Source organism: Astatotilapia calliptera, chromosome 8 (assembly GCF_964374335.1).
Source record: "Astatotilapia calliptera chromosome 8, fAstCal68.1, whole genome shotgun sequence".
NCBI classification, from domain to species: domain Eukaryota; kingdom Metazoa; phylum Chordata; class Actinopteri; order Cichliformes; family Cichlidae; genus Astatotilapia; species Astatotilapia calliptera.
In genome coordinates this window covers 13,205,004-13,220,733 of record NC_137429.1, presented here as the reverse complement: position 1 = coordinate 13,220,733, position 15,730 = coordinate 13,205,004, and the positions used below count along the sequence as shown (strand labels likewise).

The following is a 15,730-nucleotide window of genomic DNA, read 5'->3' as shown; positions in this document are numbered from 1 at the left end:
CAAAGGTTTTACTTTCACAGTCATCCTTATTTGACTTCATACTGGACAAACTGCTTGAGCTTCCCATTAGGGATACATTCACATCCTCATTAGTGCTAAAAAGCCGCTCTACTAGCAAGACCTTACCATGAAATGTGTGCAAAAGAAGGACATAGGAACCATAAGACACTGAATTCTCTCCACCAACTCCTGAGAAAGCTCTCTAGCATTTGAATACACCGCCATGTCCACAAGCTAGTTGCAGATCTTGACCTTTAAGCCTCTTTGTTAACTAAAAAAGGTTATTGTATGAAAAAAACAATATGAAACTGTTAAGAGCAATCCAAAATGCTAGAAAACCAAAACAATGGGCTAAAAGATGCTAAGACGTGCACAGGTAATGAAAAGCTACAAAGCTTAGCAGATGTTATCAATTTACTGCAACATCTAATCAGTAAAACAATAGAAATTCAACTGCAAGTAAAAATAACAGTTTAACCAGCATAACTGGGTGTGGCTAAATCCCATTTTCCGATGGCAAGTTGAAGCTGTGTGTCCAGCATGAAAAGTAGGATGTAAAACTGCAAAAAATTATTCAGCTGTAACTTTTTTAAGCACTACACAAACAATGAGCATAAAAAGTGCTACACAGCTATTCTGGACTTTCTCTTTAATTGTGAAGTGCAAATTCCTGCTGGACTGTTCTGCCCCCTGTTGGGATCCGGTACCTGCCTGCAACCTGGCATCCAACTCCTGGGTCAACCAGCACTCTCAGCACAGCTGCAGGTACCACAAAGGGAGGAGAGAGCCTGTTAGCTAGAAAACAGACTCCATCACTGTGCACCCAAAAGTAAAGAGCAGAGACAGAAAAAGGAGATTAGGAAGCAAGAGTAGTAGGATAATCAGCCTGGACCAGTGTCCTGCTTCTTTAAAGTTTCACAAAAAAGCAGAGTCATTGTCATTCTCCCTGTTACCGCTTAACAATATAAATGCAAATATGTATAAATGAACTCCATAGGCATTGGAGTCAAATGAATATGAATAAAATGTGATAAGGAATAAAAGGCAATAGAACTAGCAGACTGGTTTCCTTTAAAGTGGCCTGTGATTTGAAAATAGAGAGGATAGAAATGTAACAAGCAGAGTGATAAGACAGATAGGCAGGAATAAGATCATTTTTGGGATGCAAAAAATATTACATTATTTGAAAATATGTAGATGTTGTGTTGACTGCAAAAAATGGTAAAAAGAAGAACTTCAGAGGAGTGTTTGGAAAAGCTATGGGCATAAATGTATTTTCGTGCCGCAAAAAATTATATGATTTACTATCTTTAATGGCTAAAAAAACCTCCAGCTATGTGGTCAGAGGAGATTTTCTATCTTCTTGTGGTGCACGAGAGATGATTTCAGGTTATTTTAAGGTTGCATTTTAGATGCTAACAAACTTTCCTTTGTGACATCGAGGAAAAGTAGAGTTACAGCACTTACAGTAGAGTTGAAGCGCAGGTGGCAGATGTTACAGGAGATAATGGGTTTTTTCTTGGGTGGAGTCATGCCAAAAGTGTGGTTGATCACTGCCTTCTGCACTGGGTCCATCTATAAGGTGAAACATACACATATACACCAAATTATTGAATTTTATAATCCAGGACCTGAGATTTTGTTTTGTATGTGCAATAATTAAATATAAATAAATATGTTTTTGCATATTTCCTTTAAAAGGTGGCATTCCTAATGATCTTATTTGCAAAATGGAGCATATTTATTTGTTGTTAAAATGTGTTCCTTTAACAAGGATTTAAATCTGCACAGATGTACAAAATAACTACCCACATTTCTACCTCCGTATTTCAGATTAACTATGAATCAGTGCTGATTTTGCTGATTACTTTGATTAAATAAGGTTGTAGATTTTTGCTTAGCGTCCTCCTGTGATTGAAAAAAATACTGTGCCGCGTGTGATAAACGTAGATTTCTGATAGAAAGAGCTGTAAGTCTGTTTTTAACATTCTGTGTAAATTATGTAAAGGCAGCAAACTGTGTATATTTTTCTAAATACGAGCTGAATATAAGCACGTTTTTAATCCCCACAGTAAAGCTGTGATATTTCAGCCATATTTTTAGCTTTAGTTGTCAGAGATGAATATTTATCCAGCCTCCCACCTGCCTGATACATTTAGCACTTTCCTCAGACTTTACTCATTACAGGTTTAAGCTGTGACTATAAAAGCCGCCCCCAAAAAACACGTGTTTTATGTGCCAGACAGAGGTTTTATATTTGGAATTTCTCATGTATGTTTATGATTGCAAGTTAAAAATAAAGTATAACGTGGCTGTGAAGCTCAAGCAAAATTCAGTTAGAATTCTGAGTTATGTTTGATGATTTGACCTGATGATGACATGAGCTTTCACATAACTGTTTAAACTGTTAAAAAATGTTAAGTATTTCACATAGAAAATGATAACATGGTAAATAAAAAATCATCCGAATGTATTTGTTCATCTTAATTTTGGTGCTTTTTTCCTGTATGCTGACATCACAAGTGGCTGTCCTGAGTTTCTAAATTTTTGCAGACTTTTACTTAAAGTATAAAAGTTATATTCAGACCTTGTAGAAAAAATACACTTTTTCACTTTCTTGTGACTAATTACATAAAAGTTCATCCCTTTTATTTGTCTGCAGCAAAGATATTAAATCCACCTAAAGTTAGATCCAAAAAAGAAAAAACATTTTCTGTAGTGCTTCTGTACACATGATTTCAGTGTGGCTGAAGTGCAGACTCTCACCGTTATTTCAAAGGGTTTTTACAAAAATTTAGCATTAACTTTTTATAAATAGTCCAACATTTTCAGAACCTTAAAAATAATCTTACAATTGCCCAGCAAGCAGCTTCATACTCATGTGAGGCCTGTCCCGTTGTTATTTAGTAACAAATAAAACAAACACAATATCTGAAGTTGATTCAAAGTACTGAATTTGTATTTTATAGCTTTAAATAGTCATTTTTAATATAAGGCTCAAATTGATATCAGTGTAAATAAGGGAGGCCATCATCATCATTAGGCTGAAGAACCAAAATCAGAAAGACCACAGAAGACAGCAAAAATGCAAGAATGGACATACAGAGGGTTTACAGCAAGGTGCAGAGCACTGGTCGGATTAGACTTATTCCAAAATTCTCTAAAAGAGCCCGCACAGTTGTAAAAATGATTATTTCGGTTATATAAAATCAAAATTAACTTGCACCTTGTAGAAACTTGCAGTGATGAGAAGAGAAAAGCCTTTGATGATGTCCAGGGGTTCTAGACTTCATGCAGTCATTAACTGCGGGGATTATCATTTAAATATTCAAAATAATCTTTATATTTAAATATTCGTTTGAGTCGATTCCTGAAAATGATTTCAGTTTTTTTTTGTTAACCTCGTTGAGCTAAAGCTTAAAGCTTGCACTTCAATCACATAGTGATTTCAAATCCACTGTGGTGGTGTACAGGCAACTTTTGGCAAGAAGGCAAATAAGCATATGTCCAGCACTGTCTACAACATCATAAAATATAATATGCAAACTGTGACTAATGACTGTTTCTATAACAAATGCATGGTAAATGATAAACCTAAAGATGTAAATGGTCAAGGAGCCAAAGTTGCAGTATGTGATACATGTAAGAGAGAAAAGCAGAATGGGTTCTTACCGTGTTAAAATTGGGGAAGAGGCTAAGCGGCGAGGAGCCGTTGACCCTGAGCGGCAAGAAGTGCTCCAGCTGGGCATGAGTGTGCTGCTGAAGGGATCGACCTGGCATGGGCAGGGAGCCCAAGAGAGGGTGGACTTGGTTCTGGGATAGTGCTCCTAAAGCAGGGATGATTAAATCAGAATAAATTCTGAAAAGACACAAATTTCTATTTCAGCCTTTTTCATTTTAGGCCCCCAAAGCTGCACATCGTTCTACACAAACTAGGATAAAGAGTGATTTTAGCACATATCTGAGACTGAGACGCTTATCCACAGTGAATGATTCACTCGGTAAAGCTTTAATGACTTTAGTAATAGTGAGGGACAAATGATGAAATGCTTTGTGTGGCCTTTTCCTGCTTTACAAGTCTATAGTTTATCCTGACAAATGTCTTTGCCCTTTAGTATCTGTGATTGTCTCGGTTCTTTGTCTGAACAAGCAAACAGCTCAGTCAACATACAGAGAAAAAGAATCGTAATGAGGTTTGATGTACACGTTCACCATCTTATGCATACATTACTTTACATCTCACTGGAATTTCACCAGCACTTTCTGCTTTAAAATCTCCTTCCACGTGACCTCTTGTCTCAACACACTTAACTGTAGTTGGCCTAAATGCTTTAAGACTGCACATTCTTTAAAGAGCAACATGGCAGTGACCTTTGTCTAGCCCCAGAGTAACATTAGTGTGTTCGCATTAAAAGCCACAGTTTCTTACATAAGCATGGTGATTACAGATCGTTTGTCGTGGCTGTGTATGGAAAGTCCGGAGGTTGTTCGGCTAAAAAGGTTGTGTGTAAAATATTAGAATGTAATATAAAACTGGCTTCAGAACTTTGTTACAGAAACTTTACCCTGTGATGAAAATAAACCATGTTATTGACAAAGAGGTTTAAAAAAGGCAAAATTAAAAACACAATATTTTTATATATAGCGTAAGAAAAAAGGAGAGCTTTGCCTGTGTAGGACTGAAAATGATCAACCTGCACGACTGAGGATGGAGGATTAAGAGAAATGACTAATTATGGATTTAGAGAAGATAAAGTAAAATATAATGTACATTAGGCTTATCTCCAGCACATGATGATAACACATATTAAGCATAACTTTTTGAATGACAGAGAATCTGAAGAAAGGAATTAAATAAATGGCAATTATATAAAATGTAATGTGAGTGACTGTTGTGACATAACGCCAAAAGAAACTTCCTTAAAATTTCTTATTCATAAACACCTAAACATTTTCTCTAAATAGATGCAATCATAATGTTGGAGTTTAATGATGTTATATTTCAGTAAAAGCTTAGCAACCAGAAGGCAATTTTCCTCAATTTTCTGCTTCTTTTAAGTCTAAATTTCAGGATTTATCTCTGGGGATGAGGCGGTTTGAGAGTCCTTGAGCATTAGCATGCTTTTACTAATCTGGTCCTATTTTCTAAAGTATTTGAGAAGAGCAGAGGAAACCAAAGGGGAGACTGGAAAGAGAAACAAACTGGAGAATGATATGTGAAAAGAAATGATATGACTAATACTGCAGAAGGAAAGCTTTTAGTAGGCATGTAAAGAGAGTTTAGGGAGTGATTTATTGTCCTGCACAGGTGCCCAAGTGTTTAATGAAGACGGCAGAAAATAAAGAAGCAGTGGACACCACAGCCTGTCTTATTTTATCATTGCCTGCCACTGCAAAAGCCTCGGGGCACCTTCTTCTTACTGTGAAAATGTTAAAGTAAAGAAACCTGCCAGAATTTGTTTGGATATAATTAGATACTTTATAGGAAAGTAATGAAGGCTATAAACACGTGAAAGAGTAAAGTTCATGCTTGCACATACACTGCATGCTGCAGGGAGGTCTCATGAAGAAATCCTTGAGGCCCAAGATGATACTATAATTCTAATAATGCACTGTACTTGTTCTGTGGTACTGTGGAAGCAGTAGTTTCTATGAAGACTGGACAGTAACAGAAGTAGGGCTGCCACGATTAGTCGACTAGTCACGATTACGTCGACTATCAAAATCGTCGACGACTGATTTAATAGTCGACGTGTCGTTTGAAGCTTTGTAAGATCGCAAAAGACGCAGGAATAATAGCAGGATTTAAGAGTGTAATAACGGACTGAAACAGAAGATGGCAGCACTACATGTCCAAGGATGCCAGCTGCCGTTAAACCCCGAAGAAGAAGAAGCAGCTGTGTCCCAGAATTCATAGCGCGGCCCAGCTTAGTTTCCAACAATGGCGGTAGCTAGTTAGTTTTAATATTACTCTTATTATTCTTTCTGGGTCACAAAATAAACGTTTAACATATTTTCAGGCGAGAATGTAGCTGTGTAAACCTCAAATATCGGCTCAGTTTAGCAGGACACCACATATTTTCAAAAGCGCTCCGACGTTTTCGGAGACATCTGTTACCCACTAGCTCGATAGCTAGCCGGGGGCTAGGTCACTAGCGCCGTGAGAACACCGGACTCCCGGCAAATTGTTTTCAAACCCACTGCTGTCTTTCGCGACTCAGGTTAAATATATATGAGTCACTTAGATAAATTAAAAATGTTGTTGTTTGGCTTTTTTTTTTTTTTTTTTTTTTAGTATTTTATTTGTTCCTGAGTAAATCGGTTTGGCTGAGATTAAAGTTATAGTTTTTACACAGCTGAATAAATGTCAAGCAGACAGCTGATTATCAGAAGTGTGAGATGCTGGAGAATATACTCCGGTGTCCTGTTATATTTTAGATAGCAAGGAGTTTATTCAACTTTACCGAAACAATCTGCAAATTTCATTAAAATTGAATAAACTATCATCTTGTCTTTATTTTTAGTTAGCACCTTAAAAGCTTAAAGCTGTAAGCTAATGATAGTTATAGAAGAGCAGATGCTGCTGGTGCAATAAGCTGTAGTTTTACGTCCAGTGGATGATGATCTGATTAGTCGACTAATCGCATAAATAATCGGTGACTAGTCGACTATCAAAATAATCGTTTGTGGCAGCCCTAAACAGAAGCATGATAAAATGGGCCAGCTAGTGCTGCACACAACAGGATCTGCAAATGTAAAAACATATTAAGACATGGAAATCTTTTGTGCGCTGGATAATCGGTGCCTAGTTAGAGACCGCGCAATCTCAACTAAATCGTTCTCAGATCATATCAATTTGGCAATCTCTGTTTCGCTCACCATACAGACTTTTTACCCTTTTCAGCCAAAGCCAGCTCAAACATGACTGTTCACTCAAACTCAGACTTCAAACAGATCACAGAAACCACAAAGTTTCCAGTCCCCAAAACAAACCAAACAAAACTATCAGAACATTTATTTGCAAATTTCGATGGCTGGCGGGTGTTGCAACAATGCAACAATACTCCAATAATGACAATAATTCTTGCTTATGTTGGTGTGTCATGTAGTGCAGGTACCACCTATCAAATTAAAAAGTCAGCTGCTCACAGTGACAATGTAAACACTGTCTTTGTTCATGATCTTAGCAGAGCATGAAATGATGTGCATATTTGTACCCATTTGATAAACTGCGTTCACACAGAAGGCAATCCAGTCATCACATGCTGCTTGGCTGCTAGTGAAGAGTTGTATGGCTCATTAAATAACACTAATGTATTTACTGCCCCATCACATGTCAATCAATATTGTCCTTCATTCTCATTGGTAGTTGCTCCAATTGTTTGCCTTAAAGTTGAGAAAATCTCAACTTTTTTCCCCTCTTGAAGCATCAAACTGAAATTATTATCATAATAACAAATAAAATTAAAAATGGGGCAGCACTGTCGCCTTACAGCATAAATATCCTGAGTTTGAATCCACCATCTGGCCAGTTACTCTAACTTCCACCGTCCAAAGACACACAGTTAGATTAATTGATGATTAATCTGAAAATTGCCCACAGGTGTGAATGTGAATGGTTTCTCTGTGTTAGCCCTGTAACACAATGGCGACCTGTCAAGGTGGACCCCGCCTGGATGAAGTTGAAATGAAAATGATAACCACATTGCTTAAAGATTAAATTCCCACATCTTATCAGCAGCTACTGAGGTACTCAGATGCTTATGCAATATCAAGCTGGACAGAAACACAACTAAACAAACTGAAACTGATAAACATAAAGAGAAGTGAACACAATAAACTCAGTAAAGATGCAGAGAATAGCAAGTCTTGGCTACCAAATGACTCCACGTGTTGAGACAAATATAGAGGTGCAGCACAAATTAGCACTGAATTAGCAATAAATTAAAAAAAATAAAAAATCAACAATAAGCCAACAAACGAACATACAATTTGACAACGACCACCAACCACACCCTCTGTTTATTTGATGCTTTGCAGCCACTCCACTGCGCCAGGTATTTGTTGGAATTAGAATTTGAAATAAGGAGTGATTAGAGCTGATTGTCACTATTTACTTGATCCTGCGATTTTAATGTGCTAATCTCCCTGAATATCATGCATGCATAAAACACACACTTTTGTTTTCTAATTCCAAATTCATTTACATGCTCCACCAGGACTGTTTGTGTCACTGGTGTCAATAAAGTGATTTGAACTGAATTAACACCGTATTGAGAGTGAATGACAAAGTAGCAACAAATGAGAGAGCGAAAGAAGAACAGTAACAGGCAATCACAGGCAGAGGACAGACCCTTTCCCCCCCTCCAGTAGACTGATGTGCTTAATCTCCCTGTCAGTATGACTTTTGGGGACAACGATTCCCTCTCCTACACAAATCTGTAATTGATCTTATTAATCTCCTATGCATATATTCACAAAACACATCAGGGCGAGACGTTTAATTAACTGCGTTTGGTGCTGAACAAGCTAGAAACTGCCATCAGCTGTGAGAATCTGTACAACATCTGCCGACAAGAAGAACGTGCTTTTGACGGGACCTGTCTGTTTCAAAATTACCCATCTCATTTACGTCCAGAGAGCATCTCAAAAGATTCACTCTGGCAGACTGGACAAAACAAACGAATGCCATGTTCACATTGTTTCATCCGGTCATAATGGGAATGTGTTAAACAGTATGGCTCTGTAAGCGTTAAGAAATAAAACACCGTAACTTTAAAATTACAACCCTAAACTCGTGAACTCAATTACTGTGTAATTAGGTTGGGCAGAGAAGAATTTAGTTTATGAAACACTTCTAATAAACACAGTTAAAGCATCATTACCAGTGACTATGTTTACATTGGCACTAATATGCTATTAATATTCATATATCCCTTACTTGATACAAAATAAGTCTTTTGATATCTAAACAGCATTTTTTTTAAAACCCTATCAGCTCTGTGTTTTACAAACCAGGTAGCCAGACTCGAGATCGACCCCAAAGCCTGCATTTCTGGTCTGAAGAACATACAACTTATTAGCAGATTTTAAGATGTGCAGTTATTGCACTGATGACCTTGTTGTTAACTGGTTGTGAGGATGAGGTGGACCAGAACACCAGTGACACCTATTTCCATTCATGGGGTCTGTGTGGAGACAGTAGAGGATTACAAATACCTCAGTGTTCACATGGACAATAAACTGGCCTTCATAAAAAACACAGAAGCCCTGTACAAGCAGGGGCATAGGGGTCTCTTTCTGAGGCTGCCGAGATACTTAATAATCTGCCAGCTCCTGAGGATCCGCAGGAGTCTCTGGTGGCCAGTATTTCTATGCTGTGGTGTGCTGGGGCAGCAGACACCAACAGACTTGACAAACTCAACAAAAGGCCAGTGACATACTGGGGGTGGAGCTCGCAGACAATATTGGAAAACCCTTCACAACATCTCCATGCTGTGCTGTGAGCACATTAAGCAGAAGACTCATGCCACCACGAAGCCACAGGATACCGTGTAGCTGTCAAACTCTAAAAGTCCTCCAGTCATGATTACAGACTGACACCTGAATTATTTTCATTTACATTATCTTGTATGTTTTGCATATAAAATTGCTTAACTTTATACAGTTTTGCAGTTTTTATTTCAAAATATTACAGTTGATATTTTTCTGGGTTTCATATTTATACTACCGTTTTCTAACATATTTTTTTCTATCGGTCATATTTAAATTTGGAGGCTATTATGTAGCAATTTCCCCTTGGGATTAACAAAATATTCAGATTCTGATTTTCAGGAATCTTTCTTTTCACCGTTTCTGTGTTCATACACCACTTTGCTTTAAATCATTTGTTATTATTAAATTCTGGCACCCCCTCTTCACTTTCAACGGGTCATAGCAGATAGCCGCCCCCTCCCTGCACCTGTTTCTGCTGGAGGTCTCTTCCTGTTAAAAGGGAGTTTTTCCTTCTCACCTAGTGGTTGCTCACTGGGGGTCGTCTGATTGTTGAGGTTTTCTCTCTATTACTGTTACAATATACTGTTACTGTTACAATATAAATCTTGAGATGACTGATTTGGTCCTATATAAATAAAACTAAATTAAATTGAATTGTTTGACAGAATGGAAGAGGGTGGTACTGTCTGCCTGGACAAACACCACAGGAAAGCTTTCAAAAGATTTTACATAAACCAAAAAACATGATTAAATTATTTTATCACACCTATGAGTAAGGGGAATATACCCTTAAACTTGATCATGGATATACTGAGTAAAAATTGAATTCATTCAAATGAAAGCTGATCAGCAGCATGTATGCAGACAAGCTTTATGAGCTTCCCCTGTGTATTTTCCTCATGCTTTCGCAATTCTAGGCATAAAGAGGACCATAGAGGATTGGCATCTTATTGGCCAAGAGCATCGGGAACATGCAAGGCAGAAAACAAATGAGCCATCTTTGTGTTTACACATGAATGGAGTGAAATAAAGTGACGATATTGCTCTTCACAGCTTTTCGAGTGTTACTAGAACATTTTGGTCAAATTTGATAACTAACTTGCTTCATTTGCAACACTCAAAAGAACATTTTCCCTCATTTAAACCCTTTTCCTATCATTGTGGTTAGTTAAAATGCTTCTTGGGTGAGTGCATATCATCTAATGACAGCAGCAGTTGTTGCATCAAACAGCCCAGCATTGTTCTTGGGAGTCGGGCAGCATCTTGGTATGCATTTCTCCTTTCCCCAAATTAAATCCTTAAATGAAGGGCCTCACTCCTATAGCCTTGTGCACACATACACTGCAGCATGTGGAGAAATTCAAAGCTCAACACTGACACAAGTATTGTTCACTCCTTTCTTGATACTATAAATGTAAATCCACCTTTCGAAATGAACCAATCCCTGCTCGCTAATCAGCATTCACATTCTTTTTCTATGCAGGAAAGCTAAAAGTGTAGGTCACAGCAGCCAACCAACCCATACTGAGACAGGATAAAAGATTATGAGCTGAAGAAATTACAGCACGGTAAGAAAAAAAACGAGGAAAAGCTTAATCTCTATTATTTCCAAGATTAGTCTCTGGGTGACTCAATATCACAGCAATCACAGAGGGGGGGGGAATGGCATCTTTTCATGAAGAGTGGAGGAAAAGGGGGGAAGGGGTGAGAGACTTCCATAGAGGCAAATCACAGTAAAAGCATCAGAGGAAAGGCTTCTTTGCTCTTTTCATGGCAAACGCATTTCCTGGGATTATCTGTCTGAGCCAGACTCTCTGTGTTCACTCTGAACCAACATGGTGGAGTGCAGGCACGCTCTCATTCCTGACACCAAAAAAAAAAAACATCCCTTCTCTGCGTGCCATTAATGGTTTGTGACATTAACGGCTGAATTAGGGCTGTTTCCTAATTTAGCAACATTTAATTCAAAAAGCACAGATTTCTTTGTTTTACCACTCTCAAACTACATTTAATGGATTATGGAGGCTTTTAGACTGTTTTCATCTGATTTGGTTAGGGAGACCAGAGTCATTGTTGTGAGCTGAATCTAAAGAGGTATGAAAACTGGAATAAACTGCTGAAAATTTAAACTTGAACTGTCCTGACGTCAGCTTGCAGGTATGAGCTTAAAGTCATCTTCACCCCTTAAATTAATGGGGTCATGATGAATCAGATTGGCTTTCTTGGTGATCTTTATTATTTCTAAGTTGGATAAATGTAGTTTACAGTATGCAGCTGTGGTGTTTAAACAATTATCAAGTACTATGCATCTCAAAATGTAAACATTTTAAAAGCTAAACAGAATAGTCATTTGTCTTAGCTCTGAAAATCTCACTCAATCCCTTCATTTATCTGAAAATTCAATTGGAGATATTTTTGAACTGAGCATTGCCGTGGTTTTCAGGAATTTGTTGTTGTTCTCATTCTTATTCTTATTATTGTAAGATCTCCTCCCTCCTATTTTCTTTGTGTTTCCTTTGTCCATTTTCCCCTCGGTGTTTGTGTCTGCTGGATCATTTTGTGTCTTCTTGTGGTAAACACTTTCTTTGTGTAGCTTTATTCTTTGTATGTCCTATCCTAGTAGTGGAATAGTCTTTTTTGTTTGAAGAGTAGGGCCAACTACCTAAGTCTATAGGAAAATTAACCCACTGTTCTTTTAATCTACGTTTGAATTTAAGATCTCAGTTGCTAGATTATACAAATTATAGAGTTATAGATTATTGAATGAAACAATGTTGTTTTTGTTAATTATGACCCCAATTAGAGCCAAAATGGAGGAAAACTGAGATTTAGATTGGGGCTTCCTAGAATTCACTACCATATGAGAGTGCACTCTCACTTAGTTTCTCAGATAGATCCATCTTTTGCTTTGCACTTCCAGTTTCCAAAACACCTACATTTTTGAAAAGAAATTGTTGTTTTTTCACTAGTTATGCATTTAGCTAGGGTCAGTGTCACTACAGGTAGCATGGACTGACCTCTACAGGCTAAACAACAGCACCCTGGCTGCCATTAGGAATTGGTATGAAATTCTTGGGCCCATTGTCAAACCTTTCCCTGGTGCAGTGTGTCCCACGCTCGCCTGACCTAAATCCACCTAAATCCACCTCTGGGACTTTATGTTTCGCTTTGTCCAACACCATCAGGTTGCATCTCAGACTTTTCAGGCATACATACAAACACGTGGGGGCCATACAAACTATTAAGTACCATTGTGAGTAGCCTTGCACATCATTTTTTCACTATGGTTTTTGGGGTGTCTTTGAATTCAGCCCGCTGTGGGATGATAATTTTTATTTCTGTTATCTTTTTGTTCCTAACACATCATCCATATTAACATAGTTGTGTCTGTAAACAGAAAAAAAAAACACAGAGAATTTTTTTTTTTAAAGGTGAGCTTGAAATTTTATCTCATCTTTATTCTCTTAAAAAAAAATAAACAAGAAAAAAATGGCTACACATTTCTGACTCATATTCTGCGTTCAGGTCCACTTTCTGAACTGGTACAAGGAGTGAGTTTCTGCTGCACATCTGTTATTTGTCTGTTTTAAATTGATACATCTGTGTCTTTTGGCCTGATCTCTCCTGCAATTTACACGTTTCCTCATTTTTTTCCAAATACCTGTTCCAGACATCGGTACCTCGCCACATCATAAATCTGAATTACCCGAGTTAAATTTTAACACACTGTTGAGCAGGATGACAGGCGCACTACTTAATGTGCTTCAGTTAATAATTTAAAATAATATAACATTTTATTATTTAGGACATTAAGCATTTTAAAACACTTTGTACGTTGTTATGCAGAGTGTTTGACACCATAACATGAGCATTTGCAAACATATTAAATTTAAATGAATGTACTTAAAACACTTTTATGGTGACCACCATCTCCTGTGTAACACAAAATCTTTGAGCATAATTAACTATGTCACTATGGCCCCTTTTATACATATAATCAAACATTACAGTCACAGCTGTGCTTCATATTCTATATGGTGGGATCTTAAAATCACAGACATTTCCTATACTTAACATTAATCTTTGAGTTAACTCTGTCATTACATTAGTTTAATCAAAAAGGCAGGATTAGGAATGTGTAGCTAAAAAGGCAAAAAAAAAAAAAGTATCCTCTGTTGATAGGTTTGCTGCAAGCCTGCAAAACATATTGTCAAATAATGAAAATTGAATGGTATGTTTTCCAGTCCATAATGGCACGAAGCACACAGCTTTTCTGAGTCATAAAACAGAAGTGGTTAGTGCACTGCGCTTTTGCAGTAATGATGATGCCATTCGTTGCTTACACAACGGGCAGAGAGCTCGGTATTTATGATGAGCTCTGGAGGATGAATTAGCATCCATTAGGACTGCCATTGACAGCTCCGTTAAGCTCTCGCCGCTGGAAACAAAAAGTGGAAAGTGAAGGCCTAATTTCCATGATGGCTTGAAATACTGCCCCCGCCATGCTCTGTGTGGTTTTTAAATAAATCATCTTTATTGTGACAAAGTACATTTAGGCCACAACTGGCAGCCAACAGGCAAGTTCTCCTGCTGGCTGTCAACGTCTATTTAAAGTCATACAGACGCAGCTGGCAGAGCCAGCGGCTTCATGTGAGTTTCTACCTGCAGGGCACCATCCAACCCAGATCAGGCTCCCCGTGGTAATCTGTCCTACTTTCAGCTAAACCACTGTGGGCCCATTTTCACCCCAGGGTCCGTAAACTCTTATTGAATTTGTTCAAGGTGAAATTCGGGACTAGTGTCCTCTGGTCAAAGGAAAATCACAGGATACCGTTGTGGAAGCTTCAACAGCATGTAAAATCCGCATGTGGAAAAGAAAAAAGAAAAAGAATGTCTCCATAACCTTTTTAACCTTTTAATCCACAAAGCAGCAAACCAGCAAGCAAATTTCATCAGACAACTTAACTGAAGCTGATTCACTTCCTGAGATTTTTTGCATCTTATTTGGTATAATGTTAATACTACAGCAACATATAACTAATCAGGGTCTCTGGTGAATTGTGGGTATTATTTTGACTATTACAGGTTTGATTTTTGGTGACAGATTATTTGAATTGCTATCTTTACGTCACAGACTTTGTTTAAATGATGTATTCTACAAAATAACCACGAAAGATAAACAGGCACCAGGAGATAAAGCTAATCTACAGGGAAATTAACATGATTGCACTATCAGGGCTGCTCAGTGTGTTTTGTTTCCTTCACTGACCCTCTGCCCTTTACAATGCATTCTGCACATCATTATCAAATAAACTGCCACCATCTGCTTGAATTGAGATAAGCTTCCGTCCAATCAGACCAGCTGAATAGCAGTTAGCAAATGTGTAGCACATACTTATTGATATTTAAAGCCTGCGCGCAGCTTTATCCGCCTCATGAACTTAGTAATTAGCAGCTTTCTATCTCGATGCTCCTCTCTGAGCTGCAGTAAATGTGGGTGTCTGCCTGATGGAGTGAGTCTGAAGGCTGATGCCTTAGTGGCTTCAGAGAGGACAATCTAACTTCGAGAGATCTTCATCAATGTTGCATTAAAGACGGCAGCTGAATTTATTACAGATCTATTGTAATATTTTTTATGGTTTTGCTGTTTATTTTAATTAAAAGGAAATAGGTTTACAACAATGCTGCAAAGTTAACTGTCACAGAAAATGAGTCCCTGCAACTAAACAGTCATTGTAGAGTCACAACTTGATAACTGCAGCAGACAAGCTTTGGCTTTCTTCAGTTGGCAATGTAAAGGTTGATGTATTTTCTTTAGCCTTCCCAAAACACAAAAACAAGAGAGCAAATCTGCTTACGTGAAAGCTAAAAACAAATGCTCAAAATACACATTTACAGTACTTCTGTAGTATTTTACCACTTTGCAAAAGATCCATATGTAATGCTACACATAAGAACAGCTGAAAAATGAGAGAATGTGAAAACTACCTGCCAAAACTTTTACAAAGCCACCATTTTATGATTTTTACTGAAATTTATCTAGCTCAGGTCCAGTGAATAAATGGACTGGTTCTTAGCACTTTTCTACTCTCTTTGAGCTCTCAAAGCACCCATTCATACAAGCACTTTTTGTATCCAACATTCACATCAGGGGGGAATCTATGATTCAGTATCGTGCCCATTGATACTTTGGCATAGAGACTAGAGGAACCAGGGATTGAATCGGCAACCTTCT

General features: G+C 37.8%; 1 protein-coding gene across 2 annotated transcripts in view; it reads right to left on the bottom strand.

Moving 5' to 3' along the window:
• Nucleotides 1-15,730, bottom strand: part of LOC113028419 (zinc finger protein 385B-like) — an 86,812-nt gene that overhangs the window by 7,241 nt on the left and 63,841 nt on the right. For both annotated transcript variants that reach the window (XM_026178664.2, XM_026178665.2), the window contains 2 exons: nt 3,673-3,827; nt 1,468-1,575 (listed from right to left, as the gene is read on the bottom strand). In XM_026178664.2, the coding sequence (XP_026034449.1) occupies nt 1,468-1,575; nt 3,673-3,827 (263 nt within the window). The remainder of the gene's footprint in view (nt 1-1,467; nt 1,576-3,672; nt 3,828-15,730) is intronic.